Here is a 26,097-nt window from a genome sequence, read left to right as displayed (position 1 = left end):
TGTAGGCTACCCTGTCCAGGATTCGATAAGAAAGGGACTGGGGTAATTGGCCTATAATTTGTAGGGATAGTTGGGTCTATGAAGCATTGATTAGTTTGGATATGAAAGGAGCTATGTCTCTAGCAGCATCTTATTTGTGCTCAACAGCTGTTGCCCTGGGGTGGTTTGGTGTTCGGTTCTGTGTTGTGGTGGGTGATGTCCACGTTTTGCATATTTTTTCGTTTTACAGAGCTTTTGGATTGCAGAGTGGCTATTGTGTTGTTGAGGGAGTTCTGAATGTTTGTACACCAGTCCTTTGCGCATGTATCCACTGGGGTAATAGGCGTCTACATCTCTTTATGCTCAAAAATAAATCTTTGGCGCTAGAGCTGGCCTGATTATATTGTACGATTCCCGTGTAGTGCTAAGTATTTCTACCTTGTATTTACCAGCTATATATTAGTTGGATTGTTATGGTATGAGTTGTCAGTTGGGATTTAATAATTCGCAGAAGAGTTTTTGCGAGGCGGCTAATCTGAGCTCTACGTTTCATTTGGCCATGGCAATTCTGCCACCTCTGGCATCTACTCTGTCCTCTTACAATTGTGTAGTTGTCTATGTGCTTGTAATGCACCGTAAACCTGCAGGCATCAGGGCGCGGAGAAACCAGTGATGCAAAATCACAGATAGGAAAACAAATGGCCCTAGCAGGGTCCCGGCAAATACCTTGATTCTTTGAGGTATTGGAATAGTAAAGTTTTGAGTGCTTTCCTGAAAATAAGATAGTTTCCATCTTGTCTCAGGACATCAGGTAGCTTGTTCCAATAATTTGCAGACTTGACTGGGAAAGATCTGCCTCGTCCTGATGCCAACGCTGGGTATACTCAAGAGACCTGCATCTGCCGATCTTAAGCATCTCAGTGGCACGTACCGTGAGAAATCATTTTGCATTACTCAACATCTTTGTAGCTCTCTTGGTGGCTCCCAGCAACAAGGCGTTTCCATAATCTAGGCGCGACAAGAAGATTGCTCTCGCAATGGTTGCAGTGTTCACTTTATTGATGAAGGGTCCGATGGCTCTTAATAGGCACAGGTAGTACGTGTTATTTTGTACAAGTAGTTGACATGAGCTCCAGAGCCAATCGACACTTCAACCATCATCCCCAGTGTTTTTACTTGGGGTATTTCTGGCATCATGGCTTCTTTGAGAGAGAAAGCTTTATACTGTGCTCCAAGTTTGGAACTTGCCTGAGGGGATCCAAAGATTAATTCTGTCTTAATATTGTTCAGGCACATTCAATGTTTTTGCATCCAGGTCTATGACATTGTATAGCTCTGCTATTTTGGTGCTGTCAGTTCAAACTGAAGCTGTGCGTCAATTGGTGTAAAAAAAATAGTTTTCTAGCAAGTCAGAGACTCCTATGGGGCTAGGCTAGCTCCCTGGGGAGCTCCCAACATGATCAGGGCTGCCTCTGAGAATTTATCGCCCCAATGTATTCTAGCTTTCCTGTCTTTCAGGAAAGGCTAGCCGAAAGACGCTAGCCATGCCAGCGCTGTTGTAGAGCATCAGCAATTTGTCAAGTGCCGATTGGAGTAGCTGGTGGTCTACCAGGTCGAATGTTGGCTCAAACCTGGATTTGCCTTCATCGATCAACTCCAGCATATGCACATGTTTAAGTCCAGCATGGCTGACTCAGTGCTGTGAACTGCCCGAAAACTTGATTGTTTGTGGAGTGTCTGATGCTTCCATGTGTTTTTGCAGCTGGTTTGTTGCGATTTTATCCAAGATCTTTAGGATAAAGTTGGAGTTAGTAATGGGACATACAAATCGCTGGGATCCTTTGGATCCAAAGCCACCTTAACTAATGGTGTTGTTAACATTCTTTTCTGCTTATGGAACTAAGCCTCACTGAAGGATGCGTTAACTGTCCTGGTAAGAATGGGTGCGAAAAGTTTTTTGCGGTCCAACATGATCTTTGTGGGGAGGATGTTGGCTTCATTTTGGACAGTACCAAACATAATTCCTCCTCTGAGACAGATGAGAAACTAAATCTCTTCCGATGTGGGGTTTTCTCCGTGGAGTTTCTGTACTTGCAGCAGCCCTTGCCAAGATATTGTTTCTAGCCTATACGATTTTAGCAGCAAAGGCTTCTTGCACCCAGTCAGTCTTCCTTGGATGGGTTATGTGGTGGTGGGAGCACTTTGGGTTTTTTGATATCCTTCAGTATTTCAAATAATGTACTGGTCTAGTTAGGAGCTGCCTCCATTTCTTTGTTATAATAGTTAAACTTTGCTGGCATAAGGCGGGGATGACGTTGAGGCATTTGCTTGGTTTGGGATTTATTTACATGCCTGAGAGGCGGGAGTGCCGTCATATTGCATTTACTTCATACAAATATTGCTGTAGTACTCTAAGCACCAAGTTGTATCTTTATTAAGCAGTGAAAAACAGCCAAAATAGCAATACATTCACAAAATAAAGGCTTAGCATACATATTAAGAAGCCTAATTGCACAATTTCATGAAAGCATGGCAATGAGAGCTTTTTAGAAATGCTTATCCGAAATAAAGTAAAACTGGATTTATATAGTTCACAAAGGACCAAGTTACCCTTCATAGACCGTTATGTACCCCAAGTGGCCAGTGAAGAAACGACCGAAGTTCAGGATGCCAGGACTAAGCTATTTGCCCTAGAATGCACCGCCATCAAGACGAAGGCCCCATTAAGTGGGCATGCTAATGCGCTGGACATCAAGCACAAAAGCTCAAATCCTATTAAGAGCTACCGAGATCTGTCACTTGCCAAGTAGTTCTCAATCACCAATGCGTCTGCAAAGGTATGCTACCACAGAAGCATGAAAATAGGGATGTGCACAAGATTGCACCTTCAAATGAAAAAAGCATAGCGAGACAATTCGAGAACTATTCTGCACTCACACCGATTCTTCATAAAAAAGTTATCATCCTTCGTCCGATGAGTTAGTGGTGAAAGGACTTTGCAGAGCACAATTATGCCAAGAGGCTAGATGCTTAATAACCACCCATTCAAGAGGACTTGAATTGACTTCTATTATAATCCTGTGAACCAAAAGCCACTGAACTGCAATGGTGATCTACAAACAAGATTGCAAACTCCTGAACCAGTCCCGTTATTATTGCCCCCCACCCGCTTACATTTTAATACTAACACGAATGCCCCTTCACATCTCAGGAAAAAGAAAAGACAATGCAACAGACTACAATCCACCCCACAAACGTGTTTTTTAAAAAAGCCACACATTTACATTCGTCAGGCCTGAAACAATATCGGTTGAAAGTGACACTAATGTGAAGGCAAAAGCCATATGATAAGAAAGCCGCGATTCCATTAGGTGTGGGGGAAATGAGTCGAGACCTACCCAAACTGCCGAGACGGCAACAGATTGTTCTGCCATTTCTCCAGATCCTTCAGTTGCACGTCAAATCGCGGGCTGATTACACCACACTTGTTTAGTCTGCCTATTAAACTCACCCCGGACTATGCCTCATTCAACATCGACAACAACACTATTAAGGTTATGCGAGAGGTTAAAACCCTAGGTTTTTAACTCTACTCCGCTCTTACCCTCAAAAAGCAAGTGAACTCCCTCGCCTCCACAACCACTTACACATGTAAACTTATCCGTGCTGCCAGACCCTTCCTGTCCAGTGCCAACTGCCTTACCTTGGCCAATGCCCTTGTCATGTCTAGACTGGACTATTGCAACGCCTTATATTCAGGTGCAAATAAGTCGGTTATTGACAAACTCCAAAGATTACAAAATAATGCTCTTAGAGCAGCTTTGAACATCCCACGCAGAGAGCATATCTCCAAACACCGGACCGAGGCCCACTGGCTAAAGATAAAGGACAGAATCCTCCTTAAAACCATTTCTCTCACAGCCAAATGCCTCAACAATCAAGCACCCCCCCCTACCTAGCTGAAAGAATCGACTGGAGACCTTCTAACCGACTGACAAGATCGTCCAACACCTTCTTACTTGCAGTCCCTAGATTCAAACTCACCACGGCGGGTGGTTCTAGCTTCCCAGTTAGAGCTGCACAATCATGGAACACTCTCCCACCTGACCTTAGACGCCCTCTACCCTACACCGGATTTAGATCTAATGCTCTCAAATGGCTGCACAACGATTTGTAACGATATTCACCCTTATCTAGCTGATCACGCTTATACACTTGTTAAGACAATATTCTTCTGTGTTTACCTATCTTGATCCTATATGTACTGCTTCTTCACATCTATCATTTGTTGTAAGATACTACTGTTTTGTAACAGCCTGTGTCAGGCACTGTAACCACGTTTCGAGTCTACATGTATTGTTGCGCCCAGCTGCCCACGGGCTTGGAGCGCATGACCAAATAAATAAACAAACATAAAGGGATTTGATGCGATTAAAGTAGAATTGAAAGCCATTAGATTTATGTCCCTCTAGAATAGCTATGTCCAGGACTTAATTACAGCAATGGAAGGAGGAGTGTGCGCAAAGATCGGGCCTTCTTGCTGTACATACAAATCTGCCCATGATGGAGAAAATTGAACCCTGACAGAATCAATAACTACGTTGTCGACCTTGCACACACAAATGGTGGAAGTAGATGAGATGAAGATGAAGATTGATTTTCATCTCTGTTCTCGTGGGTTCCATTCTAGATGAAAAACGCCTTCAAAATGTTGGGAGCAATACTAATGTTGGTGTTGCTGGGATTCTGCCTTATAAGAATAATCCTAGTACAACATAAGAAGACAGCCTTTGGGATGAAGATAATGATTGATGTGAATGCTGTGGCTGATGAGCACACAGACGGAAAGCGCCACCCGTGAGCACCTGAAAAGAAGCCCCTATGTCACCCCTAGGAATGAGGTTTCAGTATCCTAAGGATCATATGAACTATGGGACGATGGGTAGCTTGTTCACGGACGGGGGAATGTTGCTATATGACCTGGAGTGTGGATGAACAAATAAAGAATGCAGGTGACCTGAGGGGGGGTGACAAGGCTATAACCACACTGAAGAAACTTGAGGTGGTGATCGAGGACTTGACAAGAGGGGGAATGTAAAGAGGCAGATGTACACGTCATTTATAGAGCCCACCCCCTTACCTCTGTCATATTGGAAGAACACATGAGAACACTATGCATGAAACCTGGTATCATCCCAATACCACATCGAAGGTATGAAGGGCGTTATGCACTTAAGACAACCATATCGAATGTACCCCCGATCTGATGCGATTGACGTGAGCCTGCAGACACCACTGAACATAGAAGACCTATAAGTAAAGTCTGACTGGTGTGAAGTAACGTCATGAAGATAAAATCTATGCTCACACTAAACCTGATGTATAGATATGTAGAGAATGAAGATGTGACTAAAGTGACAAAGTAAACATCTATGCAAATTTGATGGAAACCATGTACACTTTGAAGAAAATTAACACAAGATGCAGTAGATGTATATACACAGAAATGCAAGCTAGCTAAAACAATGTAGAAGCTTGTTTGAGTAGGATATATAACGTGAGTAAAGCAGCCATGTTGAGGAAATGGACATTGGCATTGTATAATAGTACGTGAGAAGCATCAGGAAAGGAAACCAAGGCTGCAAAGCTGACAGGCACTGGAATACAGATTTGTGCAAGAACAGAGGATATTTCCTTGGCTCAGAGTCAAGGATGCCACACCAGGAAGCAACTGTGAGGCACGAAAGGAGTCCGAGAGGATAAGCCATGTACACAAGACATATTTTTCTTAGATTAAGTAAAGGAGTGAATAACTGCGAGTGTCAAGTAGTGCACGATCCAAGATGCAGAAAGAACATGCAAGACTTGAGCAACCAAGGCTGAGGAGAGTAATAGTACCCAATATAATTGAATCAAATAGCACTAAATAAAAGGACAGAATGGACAAAATCATGGTGGTTTCACACATGGTACAAGACCAGAAGACGAGGCCGCCTATTCATAAAGCTTCAAATGAAGATAGCAATGTACCTTCACTCCCTTTAAAGTTCAGAGGAAGAGTACAGTCTGCAAGGTCAACTACAGAGAAGAAGCCTTGGCTTTGGGCCTAACTGATGAGATGGAAGGCTAATTAGCTAAAGAGGGCAGTTGTCTGGTGTTCCCTTGCGCCTGCTACATTTTTTGCATTTTTGTAAGGAACTTGGGGTTGGTCACCCTAAGTTACCTGGGGGAACCCAGACGTGGACACCTTGCTCGCTGTGCTCAGAGGCACAGCTCCACCTCACTGATGAGGCCCAACAAGGCTGAAACACGTGTATGGGGTTGCTGCTGGTACTCTTGTTCAAAGGAGGTTTGCCTGGCATTTCGGTGCTGGACTGCCTTTGTGGGCGGGACAAAGACTGATATGCAAATGGATAGTCCTCCTTTGTGATAAGTACAGTGAGCTAAAAGCGATGGCTGGGGACTCTCACAGTGGGTACAAACCACAGAACAGGTTATCATGCCATGTTCTTTCAAGAGAGGGGTGCCTGCTACCTTGTTTGTGCTGCTGGTATTATGTTATCTGTATTTTACGTAGTTGGAGGTTGCTCAAAGAGTGCCTACCAAATAAGGGGCAGCCAATGATGATACTAACACTTTTATAAACTATAGGTATATATGTTCCCTTAACCAATTCCTCCACCCGGTCTTTTTTTACTGTTTGCCAAGTTGGAGGAAGTCATTGCTGATGTATTTTGATGTATAAAACCTTTTGCATTATTGAAATGTGTTGGGTGTGTGAGCTACATGTTGTAATGTGAATGCACGTGCATGATGATTGAATTGATATTTTATTTCTATTGCGCTCATAGTGTTTCAAAGCGCGACGAGGCAAGGGAGGGAAATAGGGGAGAACAAAACAACGATCTTATTAGGCTCAGCAACATTGAGAATGTGCAAGTGCATGGGGGAATGGGAGGGGAAAAGTGCAAAGAAGGGGGGAGAAGTGGAAAGTGTGGAGCACAAGGAGAACAAAATAAATAATAATAAATAAAAGCAACAAAAATGGTAGTGCAGCCAGCAAGTGGCAAGTGCTGAGTATAAGGCAGCAGACAGGGTAGGTCAGATAAGTGCAGGAAGAAAAAAGGGGGGTGACTGTATGGGTACAGATACAGACCCCAGTGCAAGAGGTAGCCCGGAGGCAGTGCGGGAGGCTGGCAGGGTGAGCAGGAGCCTGGGTCCAGAGGACAGAGGGTGGCAAGGTGCATGGTGCCAGGAGAGAACAGATCAGCGGAGGGGAGGGGGCGAAGGCAGAAGCAAAAAGGAAGGTCTTGAGGTGCTTCCGGAACCGGAGATGGCTCTCAAGTTTTAGAGTGGCAGGGAGGCTGTTCCAGAGGGAGGCCCTAGCCGAAGACCGAGATCTACCCCTAAGTCGTTTCTTTGAGAAACGACTGACCCTGAGGGAGTTGGAGGAGCGAATAGCTCGAGAGGGGTGCTATTTGCAGAGGTATAGCTGAAGGTATTTTGGACCCAGACCCCAGGCTGAGAGAATGTTTGTGTGTGAATGCAGGAATGACTGTTGTGAAGATTCCGTGAGTTAGCAGTTGGAAGATGCTACCCTGGGTGATGGGACCCATTGGTTCATGGTAACAGCTTAACATAATTGTACCTAAGAATAAAGCCTACCTGAAGACCCTTGCTGAAGTGTCCGAAGTCTGTGGCATGGTTCATTTGAGCTATAGAAGACTCACTGTTATGAATATCAGCAAGTGCAGAAAGGGTGGAGGGTGCCTTCCGTGCTACGGATACACAGTACATTGGGGGGGATGCTCTCCGCCTTTTCTGAGTTGCATCTCTTGTAAAAAAAAAGATGCTGCGTTAAGAGTGTTCCTTGTGTGTTCCCTTTTTTTGGTTTTGTGTGTGAGTGTAAAGCAGGGAGATGTGTTGTTGAATGCTTTGAGTGAATGCAGGTGCATGATGATGCTGAGAGAATGTTGGTGGGTGAATGCAGGAATGACTGTTGTGAAGGTTCCGGGAGTTAGCGGTTTGAAGAAGCTAGCCTGGGTTATAGGACCCAGTGGTTCATTATAACATCTTAACATTTGTAACTAAGAATAAAGCCTACCTGAAGAACCTTGCTGAAGTGTCCTAAGAATCGGCCTTTCTACACTACAATCTGTTTGTTCGCCAGGTTTCCCTGCTTTATTGAACTGATAATAAAGTAGTAATTTGCCATATTCTTTTAGTCTGTCCGTTTATTTGAGCCTCAGATCATTTATTTTGGTAATTCCATTCGGCACTCAGAGTGCTTCAGGTGCTACTGCACATTTGCATTCTGCAACCCCACTTTGTCACAGTTCGCCCCTGTCCAGTTTTCCTACCCCTATTACTATACTACATCCTGTTAGCTGATCGATTTGCATGCTCTTTGGTCATTCTTTCCCTCTCACGAAGACTGTTCACTCCGAAAAAAATATTTACACTGGCCTCTGTACTAACCTGCTGATCGCAAGCACCCCACACTCAAGATCGTCCCTGTTCACCCATTCATCTATACTACAGAAACCCATGTTCACCCCACCTCTTCCTTTGTGCACCTTAATAAGGGTTTTGCATTTTTGTGTTAAAGTTTTTTTGATCAGTGGAGCAACACATACACATTACATAGATACAATGTATATGTAATGTTTTACTATTGTAGTTTTTAAACAGTTTATCTACTTTCAACAGCGATTTGACACCCCTTTGAGTTTCTGCTCCGCCGATTGGCCAACTAAGAACTCCTTCAGTCTCTTATTTTTTATACTTTCATGAGCATTTTTCTAACTTAGTTTGTCCAGTGCAGTCTATTGATCCGTTATGGCAGCAAAGGTGTAAAATAGAAAGTTGCATTTTCTTTTGTTTTGAAAATTAAACTTTATTGGCATTTTAATCAAAGCCCTGCCACATAACCACGTGACACATCCACTTGTTCACCCCCCTCTAAGCTCAGAAATGTGATGCAGTCCCCAAGCTCGTGTCCATAACTGCCTCTCGGGCAACATTCAACCATTCCCATTAACTCCCCCTTGCCCCATCCCCCATGCAGCCTCTATTCCCTCCCTGTGGAGCATTGACAGTATTGCTCCCCACAAATGGTTTTGTGTCCCTCTGGCCAGGTTTGTCTTCATTCCCACATCGGGTTCTGTTTCCCTAGGGTTTGCCCCTTTCTTGTCATTCCCGGAGCTATGAGACCAGATATTCCGCTGCCATGTGTCCTCAACCGTCCTTCACCTCCCCCCTCTTTACCACCCCTCCTCCGTCTCAGTGCTCATACTTTTCAAATAAAGGCACCCATAGGCTCTCAATATTAGTGCAGGACTCGTCAAGCAGGTGCGTAAGGAACTCCATGTCGTATATGGCTCGCACCTTGGCTACCCAGTCCTTTTCAACTGGCATCGTCTGTTTCTTCCACACCTGAGCAAAACAGCATCTGCCTGCTACCAACATTACCTTCACCATATGCCCAACTTACCCCTCGTCAGCCACCAGCGTCACCCCAAAGAGAAGCGACCACAGGGAGAGTTTCCTCTTGATTCCATCAACCCCTTTGATCCATGAGACCTCTCGCCAGTATGTTTGCACCCTATTGCAGCCCCACCACATATGCCCATAGCCCCCCTTCATCTTGCCGCATTTCCAACAGCCTGGGTCGTTCCCCTTACACATCTTTGCCAACACCACCAGTGGATAATGCCACCTGTGTAAAATGTGTAGGGCCTTGTGCCGATATTACAAGAAGGCCGACTAACTTGCCACTTTCCAGCACATTAATGCCTATATCCTCAATCTCTCTTCCCAGATCATGTCCCCATCTAGCCCTGGCTGGGAGTGGATCCCTGGGCTCGGCCAGCAATATCCCTTTATACAGTTTAGCTTTGAGGCACCTGGAGCGTGTTCTTGTGAGCAGGAGTTTTTCAAAGTCTGTCAACCCCGCCGCAGATTCTCCCTTCAGCTGCAGGTAGCAGAAGATGGACAGTGGCTTTCAGCTAGCCTCGTTATTGTGATGAAGGACCCCCCTTCCCACATTTGGCCCGCCCCACATAGCCCTGTTTCATACCATAGTTGGAGCGCTAGTGACTCTACAATCCCATCTTGCAGTGGAGGTGCCCAAATGCAACTCGGAGGGATGGCCATGTGGTCAGCCATCTATTTTCCCCACATTCCCACCAAAGTGTCTATAGAACTTCCATGACGGGATGGCGTAGCACCCTCTTCGGAATCTGGGAAAAAGGGAAACCATAACCGTTCCGCCAGGGAGACTGGTGACAGGAGCTCCTTATCCAGCGGTAACCATTATTTTTCCGACTCCTGGTCTAGGTGATTCACCAACACCTGCAGCTGGGCCGATTTGTAGTAGGTCAAAAGATCCAGGAAACCCACCTCTCCCTCCTCCTTTGGGAAGATCAGTTTCTTGTATGCAATCCTGTGTTTGCCCCCTGCCCACAGACATTTCAGCAGAACCGCCCTGAACTCCTCAAATAGGGATTTCGGGAGCATCTGAAACAGAAACAGGAATTTAGGTAGGACAACCATTTTTATGCAATTAAGACAAACGATCCGTGTGAGGCCCAGTCTACTCCATCGTTAAACGTCACTGTGTACTATTAACCAAAGTGGTAGGTAGTTCCCTGCATAGAGAGCCCCTGCTTCCTTATACACCTGTATTCCCAGATATCGAAAATATTCATTCTGCAGCTGTAACGGGAGTCCCCTTATGTAGCTTCTCTCTACTTCTGACAACCCTCCAGCCAGCATGGCCACTGATTTATTTTCCATATAGCTCCAGGCCCTCCATCAGGCGTGGCATTGAAGACCGTGGGTCTGTAACGTAAAGCAGGAACTGGTCTGCAAAGGGACTCATCTTGTGCATATGGCCTCCAATCATCACTCCCTTGATCCCCTCAGCCTTCCACACTCTAGTGACCCATGGTTCCATCACCAATGCATTGAACAGGGGAGACGGAAGGGCATCCTTGCCTGGTGCCTCAATGTAGCTGGAACGCCTGTGACATGTTTCCATTGACCACCACCCTGGCTGTTGGTTTCGAGTGATCCACTGCTTACACCCCCCGCACCCCCGTACCCCTAATGCCGTCAGTACCCCCCCCCATAAATGACCAGTTTACCATGTCGAATGCCTTCTCAGCATCTAGGGCCAGCAGTATGGTGCCCTCCCTTGCCACCCCCAGCATGTTTCAGCCCTGGTAGGTCTCCAGGCGGGATGCCAGCACTCTGGTAAAGATCTTAGCGTCCACATTGAGTAGTAAGATGGGTCTATATGAAGCGCAGTTAGTTGGGTCCCTACCCGGTTTGGGGATCACTGTGATCAAGGAGTGGAGGATCATTGGCAGGATGCACCCTTCCCCCTTTATGGGGCTAAACAGTTTAGCTACATGCCCTGCAAGATGGTCCTAGTACTGTTTATGCATTTTCTTTTAATTGACTTTCAAAATGTTTACATATCTATTAATCCTACCCAAGAAGTAGTAGTATTCGCAGTGGTAGTCGTACTAGTAAAACTGGTAGTGGTAGCAGTTCTGGATTGTTTGTTTACTGAGGACCTCTATCGTGGAGAGCAGTTGTTACAGGTGAGTAACTTTTTTTCTGTGAAAATTGTACTTGAAAAATATCTTTCTCCTGAATATTCTTTTGTTTTCTGTCTCTAGTCGAGTGTATCAGGTGGCTAAAATGTACCTCTATGCCCCTTCGTCTGGCCTCTTCACCTGTCCACTTGCCATGACTGATGGAGCGGCAAAAGTAATTGAGGTAAGAGTAACCAGAATTAGCTACATTTAGTAGATGGTTAGGTTGGAATGACCCTCAGCCAGTATTTCTCTAGAATTAGTTATTACTAAATATTTGCATCCTATAGAGCTTGAACACATTTTGAAAAACCTTTTTGCATAAAGCACTTTAGTGTGCAGAAAAGTTCTTGTGCCTTTCCAGTCGCATAGATCTCCTGAGAACTTGCTATTGACAGTCATGGTATCTTGTTCTATTTTATGGGCCTTTTTAAAAGATTTTTAGTTTTTTCACCTTTTTAACCCGTTTCTATTTATGCTACACTTCTGCAATTTCTATCCTTACTTCCTGAGGGGACACTTCTGTCACTTGAAAATATGTATTATCCTATTTCATTTGTATTGCTTTTTGTAGGTATAATGTGTGTTTTGTGTACATATATATTTCTGGGACTTGTGAATGTTTTATTTTGCCATCTAGGTTATGGTCCAAATTATGACAATTTCTCCAAGTTAGCATAGACGGGGGCATTATTGTAACTTTACCCCTGTACTACGTGTACAATGCTACTTCCAGTCATAGTTACTGCTTATGATAAAGGGAGGTCTGCAAACATTGGGAATGGCAATTTTAAGGTATAAATCTACTGCAAGTTAAGTTAACATATACTACAGTACTAATTCACACACAACCATTGATGTATGCTACCTGATATTTAAAGTGGGGTGGCAAGGTATTGGGGTAATTTGAGTTATGGCTTAATAAACTATTGTGATTGACTTTGTTTTAGGGAAATGCTTAATTTGGCCAGCTTGTTTGTACCTTAACTTTGCTTTTTACAATGCTTGTAGACCTCTTTTTTTTAATAAGTAGTGTGGGTTTGTCTGTCTCTCTGTGTTCATCTCTGCGTCGCTGATTGCTCAGTCTGCCCCAGTTTGTCTCTCTCTGTTCATCATCCTGGGAATCTTCTTTAACATTAAAGTAGTTTCATAGAAAACCAACAAAAACGGAAGTCACTTTAGTGGTTTTTTTTTTTGGTGGTCATTTACCCTTTAGCCTCTTTAGCTTCACCCCTGGAGTCAATCTATGGATTCTTTACTTCAGGTTGAATGTTGGGAATCCTGTTCATAGTTCTTTTTACTCAACGATTTCTGGAAGACTCTTCATCATAAACCTTTGCTTTTGATATCTTTTAAAAGCTACCGATAAGTACCCTTATTGTGGGTTTTTGCGAGTGCTACTCATTTGGCGCTCCCCTACAGGACACATATATTTTCTGTGTTCCACATGGTTGATCCCAGTGAAGTGTTCTTGCTTTCCCCTCACCATGACTGACTCAAAATCCAAAAAGAGCATTTTAAAAAACGAATCTACCTGTAACCTCAAGAACATCTGTTTGTAAGACAAACGTAAGGAGTGTCTTGATTGCCTGTATCCAGACTGTGATCTTGGTTCCTGTTCCATATGCCAATCCTTCTCCAATAAAGCCATGAAGGACAAAAACAGGAGAGTTGTTGCTTGGCTGGATGAAGGAACTGTGGCCTCAGACTCTGCTTTGGTGTCAAGCTATGCTTCACTGCATTCTAGCAGGCCTGCAGAGCAAACTCCATCTTAGAAGAGAGAGGCCGGGATTCATCAGGAGAGTTCCTGTGGGGAAACGAGTGAAGAAAGGTGATGCTACTCGTGCTCTGCCAGCTCATAAGGCTGCCTTCTCGGTTAAGGCCTTCTCGTCGACGACGTCTTCGACAAAACAGTCAGCTACTGGTTCGTCCATGAGTCATGCCACCTCGAAGACACCTTCGACGATGAGAAAAGCTCCATCCACTAAACCGAACCAGTCACTGTTTTCCAGGTCGATGGACACAAGCTTAAAACCAGTCCAGCTCACCTCGTCAACTACCACAAAGTTGGCAGCACCTATCCATTGACGACCGCATCAACAACCCTCTTGACAAAGTCAACACATCCTCTGAAAACGCCCTGCAGAAGGGCCAAACAGCCACGCTTTACTTTCCAATCTTATGTTCCGCCTGCTTTGCCTGGCCCATTCAATGTGCCTATCAATGAAATTCTTGAGCATGTGATTGACACCGATTTTGGAGGACAGGAAGGAGTTTTCTCAGAGGCAGTAGATGAGCCATCTAGACTGCCTCCTGCGCATCCCATAGTGTGCCAGCACCACCACCGTCTAATCTGCCTGGACCCTCGCAACTCGAGAGCCTCATCTCTCCATGGACAACTCTGAGCTCCAGACACAAGTTCCCTCTATTCTCCAGCATGGGGTCTGGTATGGATGCACATGCTCATGAATATTTCCTGTCAGGCTGGGAATCCTCTGTAAGTGAAAGTGAGACTGTTTTTTCTTTTACTAACTGTATTTCTTCTTTAAACCAATCACTGTCACCTGGGTCATACTGCCCCCATCCAATGTTTACTGCACGCTTTAGTGTTGATAGTCCTCAAGTTTGCTCTGCAAGCTACTTCTGTTTTTTCGTGTTTTCGACGGAAAAAGGTTTTATTTTTGTTCCGAGAGAGCCTGTGTGCTCTCTTCTCCATCTGCTGACACTAGGGATCCAGCATCAGTGAATTTCAGCGCCCCTCAAGGGCGAAGATCATCGAAATTTCCAGAAGGCCATTGGGCCTACTTTGCGCCCTCCGACAATGATGGCTGAGAAGGAAGATCGATCCCTCTTCATGTCCAGGACCAAGTACGGGCTACGGAATGTGTTTGTTGAAGATAAGCACCTGCAATGCCTCTCCTGCCTGCATCCAGAACACAAGGAAGGAGAATGTGAGATATGCCTCATTTTCTCCAAGAAGACGATGAAGGATAGGCACAGTAGGAGGAGCGGTCTTCTAAGTCCTTTAAGGGCGCCTCATCCATGGGGGCTCAAGACAAAGCCAAGAACCGCATGTCCGTGTCCACTGGGCTTGCCACAGAAGCGGGTCCCACGGTGGATGGGGCACGATCGATATCACCCTCTGCTTCCATTGCCAGCCGGCGATCAAGCTCCTTCTCCAAAAGGAAATCTTCCAACCTGGCTAAATTGCGGGAGAAGCCTGAGAAGCCGCGGCCAGAGGAGAAGGCTGAACTACCCAAGTAGGCGCAATCGGCACAGGATAACACTTTGCCGATAATCGAGTTGGTGGTGGCTGCTCTTACGAAGGCTAAGGGGGGGTGACCCTGTGATGGTAGCCCATGCAGCACAGAAGGTATCCCTGCCTCCCGAGGTACACAACCGCTGCATTGACTTTGGCAAAGTCTGCTGGCACACCAGAGAAGGGGATACCGTCTCAGAACATGGTTCCAGCCCCTCAGTGTGGAAAAAAAGCCAGGGGGGCAGGGCAAGGAGGCCCCAGATCAGTCCTAGGTCGTGGCCCAAACCATGGAAGTTTCGTCCACTCACGACGAGGACCTGGAGTCCTTACACACGGGCCATGAGGACGTGGAAGAGGACGACACCACAGGGCCTAGTGTTCCGATCACACTAGCTGAGCCTAGCGAGGTGTCTCTGGAAATCCTGTCGACCCTCCACACATTGGTGTCCGAGATCAAGACGAGGATGCCACAAGGCCCGGTTTCAATGGTCTCCCAGGCCCCCGATCAGCTGCCAGCAAAGAAGAGCAAGCGTCACCCGAAGTCCTCATTTCAACCTCCACATCGGGTCCCATCTCCCCCAGCAGACCCAGATATTGGTACGGAGATGGATAAGGCTACAATGACAAAGATATTGTTGCAGCAGGTGGTGTGTTTCCGCAGCCTACGGTGTTCCCACCGGATGAGGTGGTGCCGTTCCATTCCATGATCGCCAGAGCCTCCGAGTTATTCCAGCTTGTGCCTGAAGAAACCAGGAAGGAGGGACAAGGCCACAAGGCCAAGGCCAAGAGGAAGACAATCATGGCTGTGCCCCTTCGGGACAACGTGGGAGGAGGGCCTGGCCCTCTTGAAGAACAGGATAGGCTGCAGAAGTAGTACCGGGTGCTGGAATCTGCACCCAAGTGCCTGTGGTTTCAACCATCGCCGGATTCAGTGGATTCAGCGACCGCGAGGACACTGTTGGCTAACCCGTCCTCGTCGTCTTCAGGTCCGCCGGACAGCGCGGGGAAGAGGATGGACACCATGGGAAGGAAGGGGATTTACACAGCGGTGTCCACCAGCAAGGCAGCCAATGCAATGGCGATCCTAGCAAGGTACAACAGGAAGCTGTGGTACAAGCTGGGTCCGATTTTGGAGTTCCTCCCCGACGACAAGAAGATGGAGGCAATCGCTCTCTTCCAGGAAGGGGAGGTAGCGTCGGATCACACCATCGCAGTGGTGCTGGACATTGCCGACACAGGGTTCCGGCAGATGGGGTACAGTGTCTGCCTTTGTCACCAAGGTTGGATGAAAGACATACATTTCCACCAGGAGGTCTAAGCGAAGGTACTGGACATGCCTTTCGATGGAGATGACCTTCTCGGAAAGGTCGTCAAGGAGTCCCTACAGGCCATCAAGGCAGGAAAAGAGATGGCCCGTTCCTTGGGCACCCTCGAGCAGCACCTCTCCTTTTTGCTCTTCCAGAGGAAAGTCGATCAGGTGTTCTAAAGGTTTCTCCTCATCGTACCATCAGCCTTCCAGATCCATGACTCGGAAAGCCTATAGAGGCCGTTCCCAGACCTACGGTGGTAAAGGACAGGGTCGCTGTCGCCCACCAGGCAGGATGCCGGCGCCGAAACCAGCCTGAACCGACCAGAATGTCAGGCCCTCAACATGCTCCCCCGGTGGGAGGCCGGCTGACCAGGTTTGTCAGTGAGTGGAAAAAGATCACCTCCGACAGATGGGTGCTGGACGCTGTAGCCCAAAGACATACCCTGAAGTTTCAGCACAGGTGTCTGTGGAACCCTTCCGGTGGCCCGTCAGGAGCAGCACATTCCTCAGCTCTTGGATGAGGTACGGGCCATGCTGCAAAAAGGGGTGATGGGTCTAGTTCCCCAGCGATTCCAGTCTCGGAGTCTATTCCAGATACTTTTTGGTCAGAAAGAAGACCGGGGACTAGAGGCCCATTCTAGACCTGCAATGTCTGAACAAATACCTCAAGTCCCAAAAATTCAGGATGGTCACATTGCAACGTGTGCTCGGCCAACTGGAAAAAGGAGACTTCTTGACTTTGCTGGACCTGGAGGGTGCCTACTTAGACGTCCCCATTCACAGGCAACACCAAAGCTTTCTACACTTCGCAGTGCAGGGACAGCACTACCAGTTCAAGGCCCTACCTTTTGGCTTGAGGCCGTCCCCCAGAGTGTTCATGAAGTGCCTGGCACCAGTGGGTGCACATCTGTCTACGGGATACACACGTATACCCATACCTCGTTGACTGGCTCATCTGGGCCGCTCGCGACAGTTGGCTGTCGGACAAATGGAGGCGACTGTCCAGCTGCTGACAGATCTGGGATTCTACATGAACTATCCAAAGTCCTGCTTAACACCGTTGCAGAACGTGCTGTACCTAGGAGCCAGACTCAATACGTTGTCCTGCCTGGCGTCACTTTTGGAGGAGAGGGTAGCAGCCATTCAAGGGAAGGTGCAGCGGCTGTTGTCGATGGAGACCACCACGGTGCAAACCATAAAGTCGTTGCTCGGCATGATGTTGTTCCTCATCCGGCTCTGCAGTTTACAGATGCAACCTTCATGAGTTCCTGGATGCTCGCTGGATACAGGTGTCCCGGAAGCTTCACAGACAAGATCCTGTTTGATGAGCAGTTCCGTCTGGCGATACGGCGGTGGTGCGTCTGCTCCAACATCGCCCGGGCCTAGGGTTTTTGAACCCTCCAAACCAGGAGACGGTCACCATGGATGCTTCCCTGGGAGCCCACAATGGACTTCTGCCCGCCATAGGCTTGTGGCTGCCGGAGGAGATGGATCTCCATATCAACATCCTGGAGCTAAGGGCAGTGTTCTGGGCCCTTAAGTCATTCCTTCCGTCTCTGAAGGGCAAGGTGGTGAGGATCTTCACGGACAACACCACCACAATGTTTTACATCAGGAAACTGGTGGTGGGGGCACTCGATCCCCAGCGCTCTCCAAGGAAGCGCAGGGCTTGTGGCACTGGGCCACTGGACAAGAGATGTTCCTCTTCACCTAGCGCGAGTCAAGAACACCATTGCAGACTACCTCAGCAGGGAATTTAGCTCCTGCCACGAGTGGGAACTTCGGCAGGACCAGGTGGACTGCATCTTCGTCTAGTGGGGCAGGCCCCAGATCGATAAAATGCCAGATGCTTGTCCCCATGTTCCGCCAACCGGGGGCATGGGGGACGCGTTCTCCTTCCAGTGGGAAGGCCTGTTCCTGTACGTGTTTCCACCATTGTCTCTCCTGCTATGAGTCATCAACACACTGTCCCAGCCTGTCCAGACCGTCGGCCAGACACGCTGCTTCAACAACCCCTCATCATGTAAGTACGTGAGCATCCATCATTAATATCGCCATTCCAAACAGTGTGCAACAGCGCCCGTTATCCCCAACCACACCTTATGAGCCTAAAGAGCCCTGCAGCGTTAAGCCCACCCCCAACCTACGAGACTCGCACTGCAACTTACTCCGCCCTCAGGCCGAGTAATTCCGCCTCGTTAACTCTATAATAAACTGGTCCCATGCTCCCGCCACGCCTCTCATTGGACTGCATGTGCCCTGTGTACCACCATGATAGAATGCCTGCTGATGGTAATGCCTGCAAACTGCATAATGACGCCTTGATTATGTTACTTTACCACCACAATCGTATCTATGTACCCACTCAAACTAGCTCCTCATCTATGGTAACATCTCACTGCTAATACTGTTATTGCTATGCTAACACTACCACTCTCATTGAAAGACTATTTGCATACACTGTGAAAGTGCACACAGGCAGACTATGAAAATGTCACTCGCCATCACTGTTACATATGCACATAACTGCTCACACATAGCATTGCAGCCTATATTGTGAAAATCGAACTTTGGTATACCATAAAGTGACCTATCTCCTACTGTTGAAACTGTACTTCTCCAGCATGGGGTCTGGCATGGATTCACATGCTCATGAATATTCCCCGTCGTCAGGCTGGGAATCCTCGGTAAAGAAAAAACCAGTATCAGTTTCGTTTCTGATCTGTCTTTCGTAGTAATAACCAATCACTGGTCTCTGCGTCATACTGACCACAGCCAATGACTGCCCTCTACCTAAGCACCGCCTCTGGCAGCCATCTTCAGATTTTTACCGCACGTTCATGTGTTGGGATCCTCGTGCTATTGCTCTCGAGCGTTAGTGCTATTTTTTCACGTTTTTTCTCAAAAACTTCGTTTTTTTCGGTCAAAAGAGCCTCAAGCTCCACCGATTCTCCATCCGATCAACGGGGACCCGTGTCGGATTCGTCTGCACCCCTCAAGGGTGAAGATTTCGTCAAGCTACGCTTTTGGAGGACTCCAGAAGTTTCTCAGGCCCGGTCATGGCCCAGGAGAAGGGGAGCTCGACGCCCGGAAAGCTGTTCAGGGTCTGCCCTGGATGCCAGCTGCAGAACGTCTTCAAGGAGGACGAACACTCTTTTTGTCTTTACTGCCTACATGAGGACAAGACGCACGTGGAGAAGGACTGTGCGTGTTGCGGCAACATGTCGGAGCGGACCATGAAGGACCGCCATCAACGTCTCGCCAACTGGCTGGAAGGGAAGAGCCCGTCCGGCGAGAAGAAGAGGAAGAAAGCCGAGCGGTCTTCTAAGACCTTTGAGGACGCCCCGGCGACAGGGGTCCAACATAAGGCCAAGCACCGCGAGTCCGTTGGCACCGGGAGCGCCGAACGGTCGGGCTCTACGGGCGCCAGGCAGGGCGCACCCTCCCCGGCACCATCAACCACGAGCCAACGCTCTGGGTCGGGTAAGAGGAAGGCCGAGCACCCGGCGAAGCTCCTGGAGAGGCCCCGGTCGAGCTCGAAGGCGGAGGGGGAGCGAGGCAGTGTCCCCCCCCCCTCAAGGATAAGGCGGTGAGCGCACCTAGGGTGGTGAAGGCCTTAATCCATCCGGCCAAGCCCTCTATCGAAACTGTCGCGGCGGCCCTGGCTCAGCCTGTGGAGGCTACACCAGTGGTGGCGACCTCGGGGCTCAGAGTCTCCCTGCCACCTCGGAGGGAGTCCTCCTTTGTGCCCATCGATAGGACCCCCGTGAAATCCCCCGTGGGGAAGAAAAAGGGGGGGCAGGGCGTCGTCGTAGATTCGGCCTCGACCTCGGAGGAGGAGCTGGTCGAAGTCTTAAGCCACGGCCTCGGCGTGGAAGAAGACCGGCCCGTCGGGATGGATCCCGACGCAGGTGACGACGACATCGTCGAGGGTACCGACGGGGCCCCTGATCGCCCGTCGGATTCCCCTCTGCCAGCGCCACGAGACGACTCGGCGGCCATTTTGTTGGCTATACAGTCCTTATGCTCAGAGATAAGGACGAGACTACCGTTGCCGACGGAACCTCTCCCGTCGGGGGACCCAGAACCGGGACCTTCTGGTGTTCCCCCTACCAAGAAAAGAAGGATCCACCCTCCGCCTCCTTTTCAGCCGTCGCGCCCCTTCCAGCCCTCCTCCCCGTCCACCGAGGGGATGATACGGGGACGGACACGGCAGCGACGGGTACGGACGACGAGGTATACGACGAGGATGTACCGTCGTCGCCTCCCACCAGGGCTTCTCCGCCCGACGAGATTGGATCGTTCCACTCCATGATCACCAGGGCATCCGAGCTTTTCCAACTCTGCCCTGAGGAGAAGAAGGAAGGTTTCCTTTATCAGCGGCGCGAGGCCAAGAGGAAGACGGTCCTCTCAGTGCCTCTATTGGACGACATTTGGGATGAGGGCCTCACCCTCCTCAAGAACCCTTCCACGACGCCAGCTAGAAGAGACCGGTACGAGAAGAAGTACCGGGTCCCGGACACGGCCCCCCTGTGCCTCCGGGCGCAGCCTACCCCGGACTCCGTCGTCTCCGCGGCGGCCAGGAAAAAAGCGGGGGGGTGCGGCCTCCACATCGACTTCCCCACCGGACGGCGAGGGAAAGAAATTGCACGCAGGGTCATCTCGTCTGCGGCGACGACGATTAAAGCGGCCAACGCCTTGGCTATCGTGGCCCGCTACGACAGGGAGCTCTGGTACAAACTGGCTCCCCTGCTGGACTTCTTGCCGGACGACAAGAGGGCAGAGGCCCTGGAGATCCTGCAGGAAGGTGAGGTGGCTTTGGACCACGCCATTACCGTTGCGACGGACAACGCCGACACTGGGTTCCGCCAGTTGGGCAACGGCATTTGCCTTAGGCGGCGTGGATGGCTCAAGGCTACGGACTTCCGTCAAGACGTTCAGACCAGAGTCCTGGACATGCCCTTCGATGGGAACAACCTGTTTGGGAAAACAGTGGACGATTCCCTTCAGGCCATTAAAGCGGACACCGAGACGGCCCGGGCCCTTGGAGTTCTGCAACAACGACGGACGCCCTTTTGGAGCAGCGGAGGCAAGGGCGCCTCCAAAAGTTCCGGCGGCGGTTTCTCCACCTACCGTCAAGCGGCCCGCTCGTCGGCTCAGGAGGCCTACAGAGGACGAGGCAAGTCTGGCGGACCCCGCCTTCGTCGCCAAGGAGGTCAAGGCGGCAAAGCCTCGTCGAAGCAGGATTGAATCGACCGTGGGGTCGGGCCCCCACCGAAGCACCCCGTTGGGAGGCCGGCTGGCGAGCTTCGTCAGCGTGTGGGAGTCCATCTCCACCGACCGTTGGGTGCTGGACGCCTTGGCCCGGGGCCACGCGCTCGAGTTTCAAAGAAGGTGTCCGCGCGTCCCCCCCGTGGCCAGGAAAGAACTTCACGTCCCTCAACTTCTCCTGGAGATAAAGGCGATGCTCAGGAAGGGCGCCATCTAACTCGTCCCAAAGAGGCTTCGGGGCTCCGGAGTTTACTCGAGATACTTCCTCGTGAAGAAGAAGACGGGGGGATGGCGCCCCATCCTGGACCTGCGACGTCTGAACAAGTTCATCAAGGCGCAAAAGTTCCGGATGGTCACCGTCCAGCACGTCCTGGGTCAGCTGGAGGAAGGAGACTTCCTGTCGTCGTTGGATTTGGAGGATGCCTACTTCCATATTCCCATCCTAAAGGGGCACCGAAAATTCCTCAGGTTTGTGGTCCAAGGGCGTCACTACCAGTTCAAAGCCCTCCCCTTCGGACTACGGTCGGCACCCAGGGTATTCACCAAGTGCCTTGCTCCGGTGGCGGCGCAGCTGCGCCGCGAGGGGATCCACGTCTACCCCTACCTGGACGACTGGCTCATCCGAGCCAAGACGAGGGAGCTCGCCGTGGATCACACGGCAAGGACCGTCCAACTTCTCACGGACCTGGGATTCTCCGTGAACTACGCCAAGTCTCACCTGGTACCCGCGCAAAACGCACTGTTTCTGGGAGCGAAGCTCGACACAGTGTCCCTTCTGGCCTCCCCGTCGGAGGAAAGGACAAGGTCCATCCTGGGCAAGGTACAGCGGATGTTGGTTTCCGACGCGGCCAAGGTGAGGTCCATCAAGTCCCTCCTCGGAATGATGTCTTCCTGCATCTACCTCATTCCCATGTGCAGGCTCCGGATGCGCCCGTTGCAGGAGTTCCTGGACGCGCGCTGGATCCAAACGACGGGCAGCTTCGAGGAGAGGATCACGCTCGACGAGAGTTTCCGCCGAGCGGTCCAGTGGTGGGGCAACCGCACGCCTCTGACGGCGGGCATGGACTTCCAGACCCCAGACCACCAGGAGACAGTGACCACCGATGCCTCCCTGGAAGGGTGGGGAGCGCACACCGAAAATCTGCACGCGAGAGGCCTTTGGCTCCCGACGGAGAAGTCCCTCCATATCAACGTCCTGGAGCTCCGTGCAGTGTTCTGGGCCCTCAGGTCCTTCCTTCCGTCCCTCAAGGGCAAGGTGGTGAGGATCTTCACCGACAACACCACCACCATGTTTTACATCAGGAAACAGGGCGGAACCAGGTCCCCAGCGCTGTCCAAGGAAGCGCAGGACCTGTGGCATTGGGCCGTTGCCCAAAGGATGTTTCTGGTGCCGTTTCATCTGGCAGGGATAAAAAACACCATCGCCTACTCACTCAGCAGGGAGCTGCGCTCGTGCCACGAGTGGGAACTACGGCAGGATCTAGTGGATCGCCTCTTCCGACGGTGGGGCACACCCCAGATCGACCTGTTCGCGACGGCGACGAACTCCAAGTGCCGGAGGTTCGCCAGCAGGTTTCCCCAGGCGAAGAGCATGGGCGATGCTTTCTCGTTCCCCTGGGAGGGCCTGTTCCTCTACGCGTTCCCTCCTTTGCCACTGCTAATCCGGCTCGTCAACCAGCTCAAGAGGTCACGGTGCAGGATGATCCTCGTCGCACCTGCGTGGCCGAGGCAGATATGGTTCCCGGACCTTCTGGACTTGTCAGCGTCCCCGCCAATCAAGCTGCCGGTGGACGCGGATCTACTCTCCAGGGAAGGAGGCGCCATCCTCCACCACGAACCGAAATCGCTGAACTTGCAGGCCTGGCTCCTGCAGCGCTAGAGTTTGGAGGATACGACATACCGGCCGACTGCAGAGAGGTTCTTGCAAAGGCCAGGGCGTCCTCGACTCTTAAATGCTACGGACACAAATGGAAGAGGTTCTCTGTCTGGTGCCACGCACAGAAGATTAACCCTCTACGGATTACGGCTCCCCAGGTACTGCCGTACCTGCTGACGCTGGCCAAAGCTGGACTGGCACACGCGTCTATCAAGATTCATCTTGCTGCGATCTCCCGATACACCAGAACCACGGGTCGGACGTCCTTGTGGTCTCATCGTCTGGTGAAAGAGTTCATGAAGGGACTGTTCAGATCGTTCCCGCCGGTGAAGGCTCCGGCCCTGGCGTGGGAGCTCAACGTGGTGCTGACCAAGCTCATGGGACCTCCGTTCGAGCCTCTGCACTCGGCCCCGTTGAAGTTTCTGTCGTGGAAAACAGCGTTTCTTGTGGCCATCACCTCCGCACGACGGGTGGGAGAGATCCAGGCCCTTTCATGCAAGGCCCCGTACTTGACTTTTCACGACACGAGGGTAGTGCTCAGGACGCACCCCTCCTTCATGCCCAAGGTACCGTCGGACTTCCATCTCAACGAACCCTTGGTGTTGCCTGTGTTCTTCCCGTCGCCTTCGTCGCCGGCTGAGAGGACTTTGCACTCGCTGGATGTGGCTAGAGTGCTGAAGTTCTACGTGGACCGCACAAAGTGCTTTCGGAAGACGTCACAACTCTTTGTGAACTTTGGACCTGTCAATCAGGGGAAGGCTCTCTCGAAGGCTTCCATTTCCAGATGGCTCTCCGGCTGTATCATGTACTGTCATCGGTTGGCAAACCGACCGCTGCCTGGCCGTCCGAGAGCCCATTCCACCAGAGCGATCGCAGCTACCACGGCGTTCCTTTCTGGTGTGCCCCTGCTGGACATATGCAGGGCTGCTACGTGGAGGTCGACGCACACCTTAACGAAATTCTACTGCGTCGATCGGGATTCCAGGGAGGAGTCCAGGGTCGGCCAAGCAGTGCTGCGCAACCTGTTCGCCTGAGGTGAGCCTGGTGAGGAGGTAAGATGCTTAATGTTGAGTTTGATGTACTGCTTAATGTTGAGCCGTTGCCACCTCCCGTGGTTGTGCATGTGTGTACTGCTATGTATTCTTTATTCATGAGCATGTGAATCCATGCCAGACCCCATGCTGGAGAAGGAACAAGTTACTTACCTGTAACTGTTGTTCTCCAGCATGGGTCTGGCATGGATTCACATGCGAACCCCCCCGCCTACCCCTCTGCGGCTCTTCACTTGGTCATACTGCCACTTCACGTGCTTCCAAATCTGAAGATGGCTGCCAGAGGCGGTGCTTAGGTAGAGGGCAGTCATTGGCTGTGGTCAGTATGACGCAGAGACCAGTGATTGGTTATTACTACGAAAGACAGATCAGAAACGAAACTGATACTGGTTTTTTCTTTACCGAGGATTCCCAGCCTGACGACGGGGAATATTCATGAGCATGTGAATCCATGCCAGACCCATGCTGGAGAACAACAGTTACAGGTAAGTAACTTGTTCCTTAGCCACTTGCTTACAGCATTTTAGCATATATTGTGATAGCTGAATCTAGGTGAACTCATACTGTTGAAATTGCATTCATCCACCTGCATACTGCATTTTAGCTTATATTGTGAAAGTTGAACCTAGGCGAACCCCTACTGTTGAAATTGCATTCAGCCACCTGCATATTGTATATTAGCTCATATTGTGATAGCTGAATCTAGGTGAACTCATACTGTTGAAATTGCTTCCAGCCACCTGCATACTGCATTTTGGCTTATATTGTGATAGTTGATTCTAGGTGAACCCCTACTGTTCAAATTGCTTTCTGCCACCAGTATATACTATTTCAACCCACACAGCGAAATTGCACCTAGGTACAGTATAAAAAAACACTTGTCTCCTACTACTGAAATTGCATCTAGCTACTTGCACATAACCCCTTAGACACTACTGCAGAGATTGAACCTAGACATAGCCCCTTAGCGACACCCTACTGCAACTTACTGCAACTAATCGATAGCTCTACTAAAGCACCTGCTGCTCACAACCAAACTGCCTAACATGAGTAAAAACCAAAATACCCAGACCCTCCTACTCACGCTTGGTCTCCTCACAATCATGGCCCTTGCTATTTCTAGAACAAGCCCACCCAAAGACAGAAACCCGAGACTCGGGTCAAGACTACCTTGCATTCATGAACCTAAAAGAAATAAAATAAGTAGTACCACTGGACTCTTCGCCACCCAACACAACGACCTCCTGGCTAAGCGAGCACAGACGACCAAAACAGATAACCTAAGCTCTGTGCCTGCCATACCTACACAAAGAAGCACATGAGCCAAGATATGCACACAACTAAACCCCCTCACAATCCCAAAACCAAGAGTACCTTGACGCTAACTGGGTCGCTCATCAATGCTAGATCTATGGTAGCCCATGCCACCGATTGCAGACATCCTAAGTAACGACAGCCTGGACCTACTCGCCATGACAGAGACCTGGCTCCACAAGGCAACAGGACCTACCCTGATGCTAGCTGTACCTGACAGCCACCAAATTCTCAAAGTAGATAGACCAAAGGCAGTGGCCTAGCCATCATCTCCAAAACCACCCTACCCATTAGGCTCGCCACCTCACCTCCGTGCTCATCCTGTGAAATACTCACAGCTAAACTGCTGCTAGCCAACAACCGCACGCTGACCATCCACCTGATATACAGGCCCCCAGGACCACTAGGAACATTCGAAGATGACTTAACTAGTC

The 26,097-nt window shown here is 49.7% G+C and overlaps 1 protein-coding gene across 1 annotated transcript in view; it reads left to right on the top strand.

The window, feature by feature from the left end:
* Positions 1–26,097, top strand: part of LOC138492254 (acyl-CoA dehydrogenase family member 11-like) — a 1,439,352-nt gene that overhangs the window by 458,857 nt on the left and 954,398 nt on the right. Inside the window, exon 4 of the mRNA XM_069619296.1 lies at positions 11,667–11,766. Coding sequence (XP_069475397.1) covers positions 11,667–11,766 — 100 coding nt within the window. The remainder of the gene's footprint in view (positions 1–11,666; positions 11,767–26,097) is intronic.

The sequence above is a fragment of the Ambystoma mexicanum genome, chromosome 10 (genome assembly GCF_040938575.1).
Source record: "Ambystoma mexicanum isolate Mex_15411 chromosome 10, UKY_AmexF1_1, whole genome shotgun sequence".
NCBI classification, from domain to species: domain Eukaryota; kingdom Metazoa; phylum Chordata; class Amphibia; order Caudata; family Ambystomatidae; genus Ambystoma; species Ambystoma mexicanum.
Note: the sequence above shows the minus strand (reverse complement) of the source record. Positions and strands in the feature narration are given on the sequence as shown.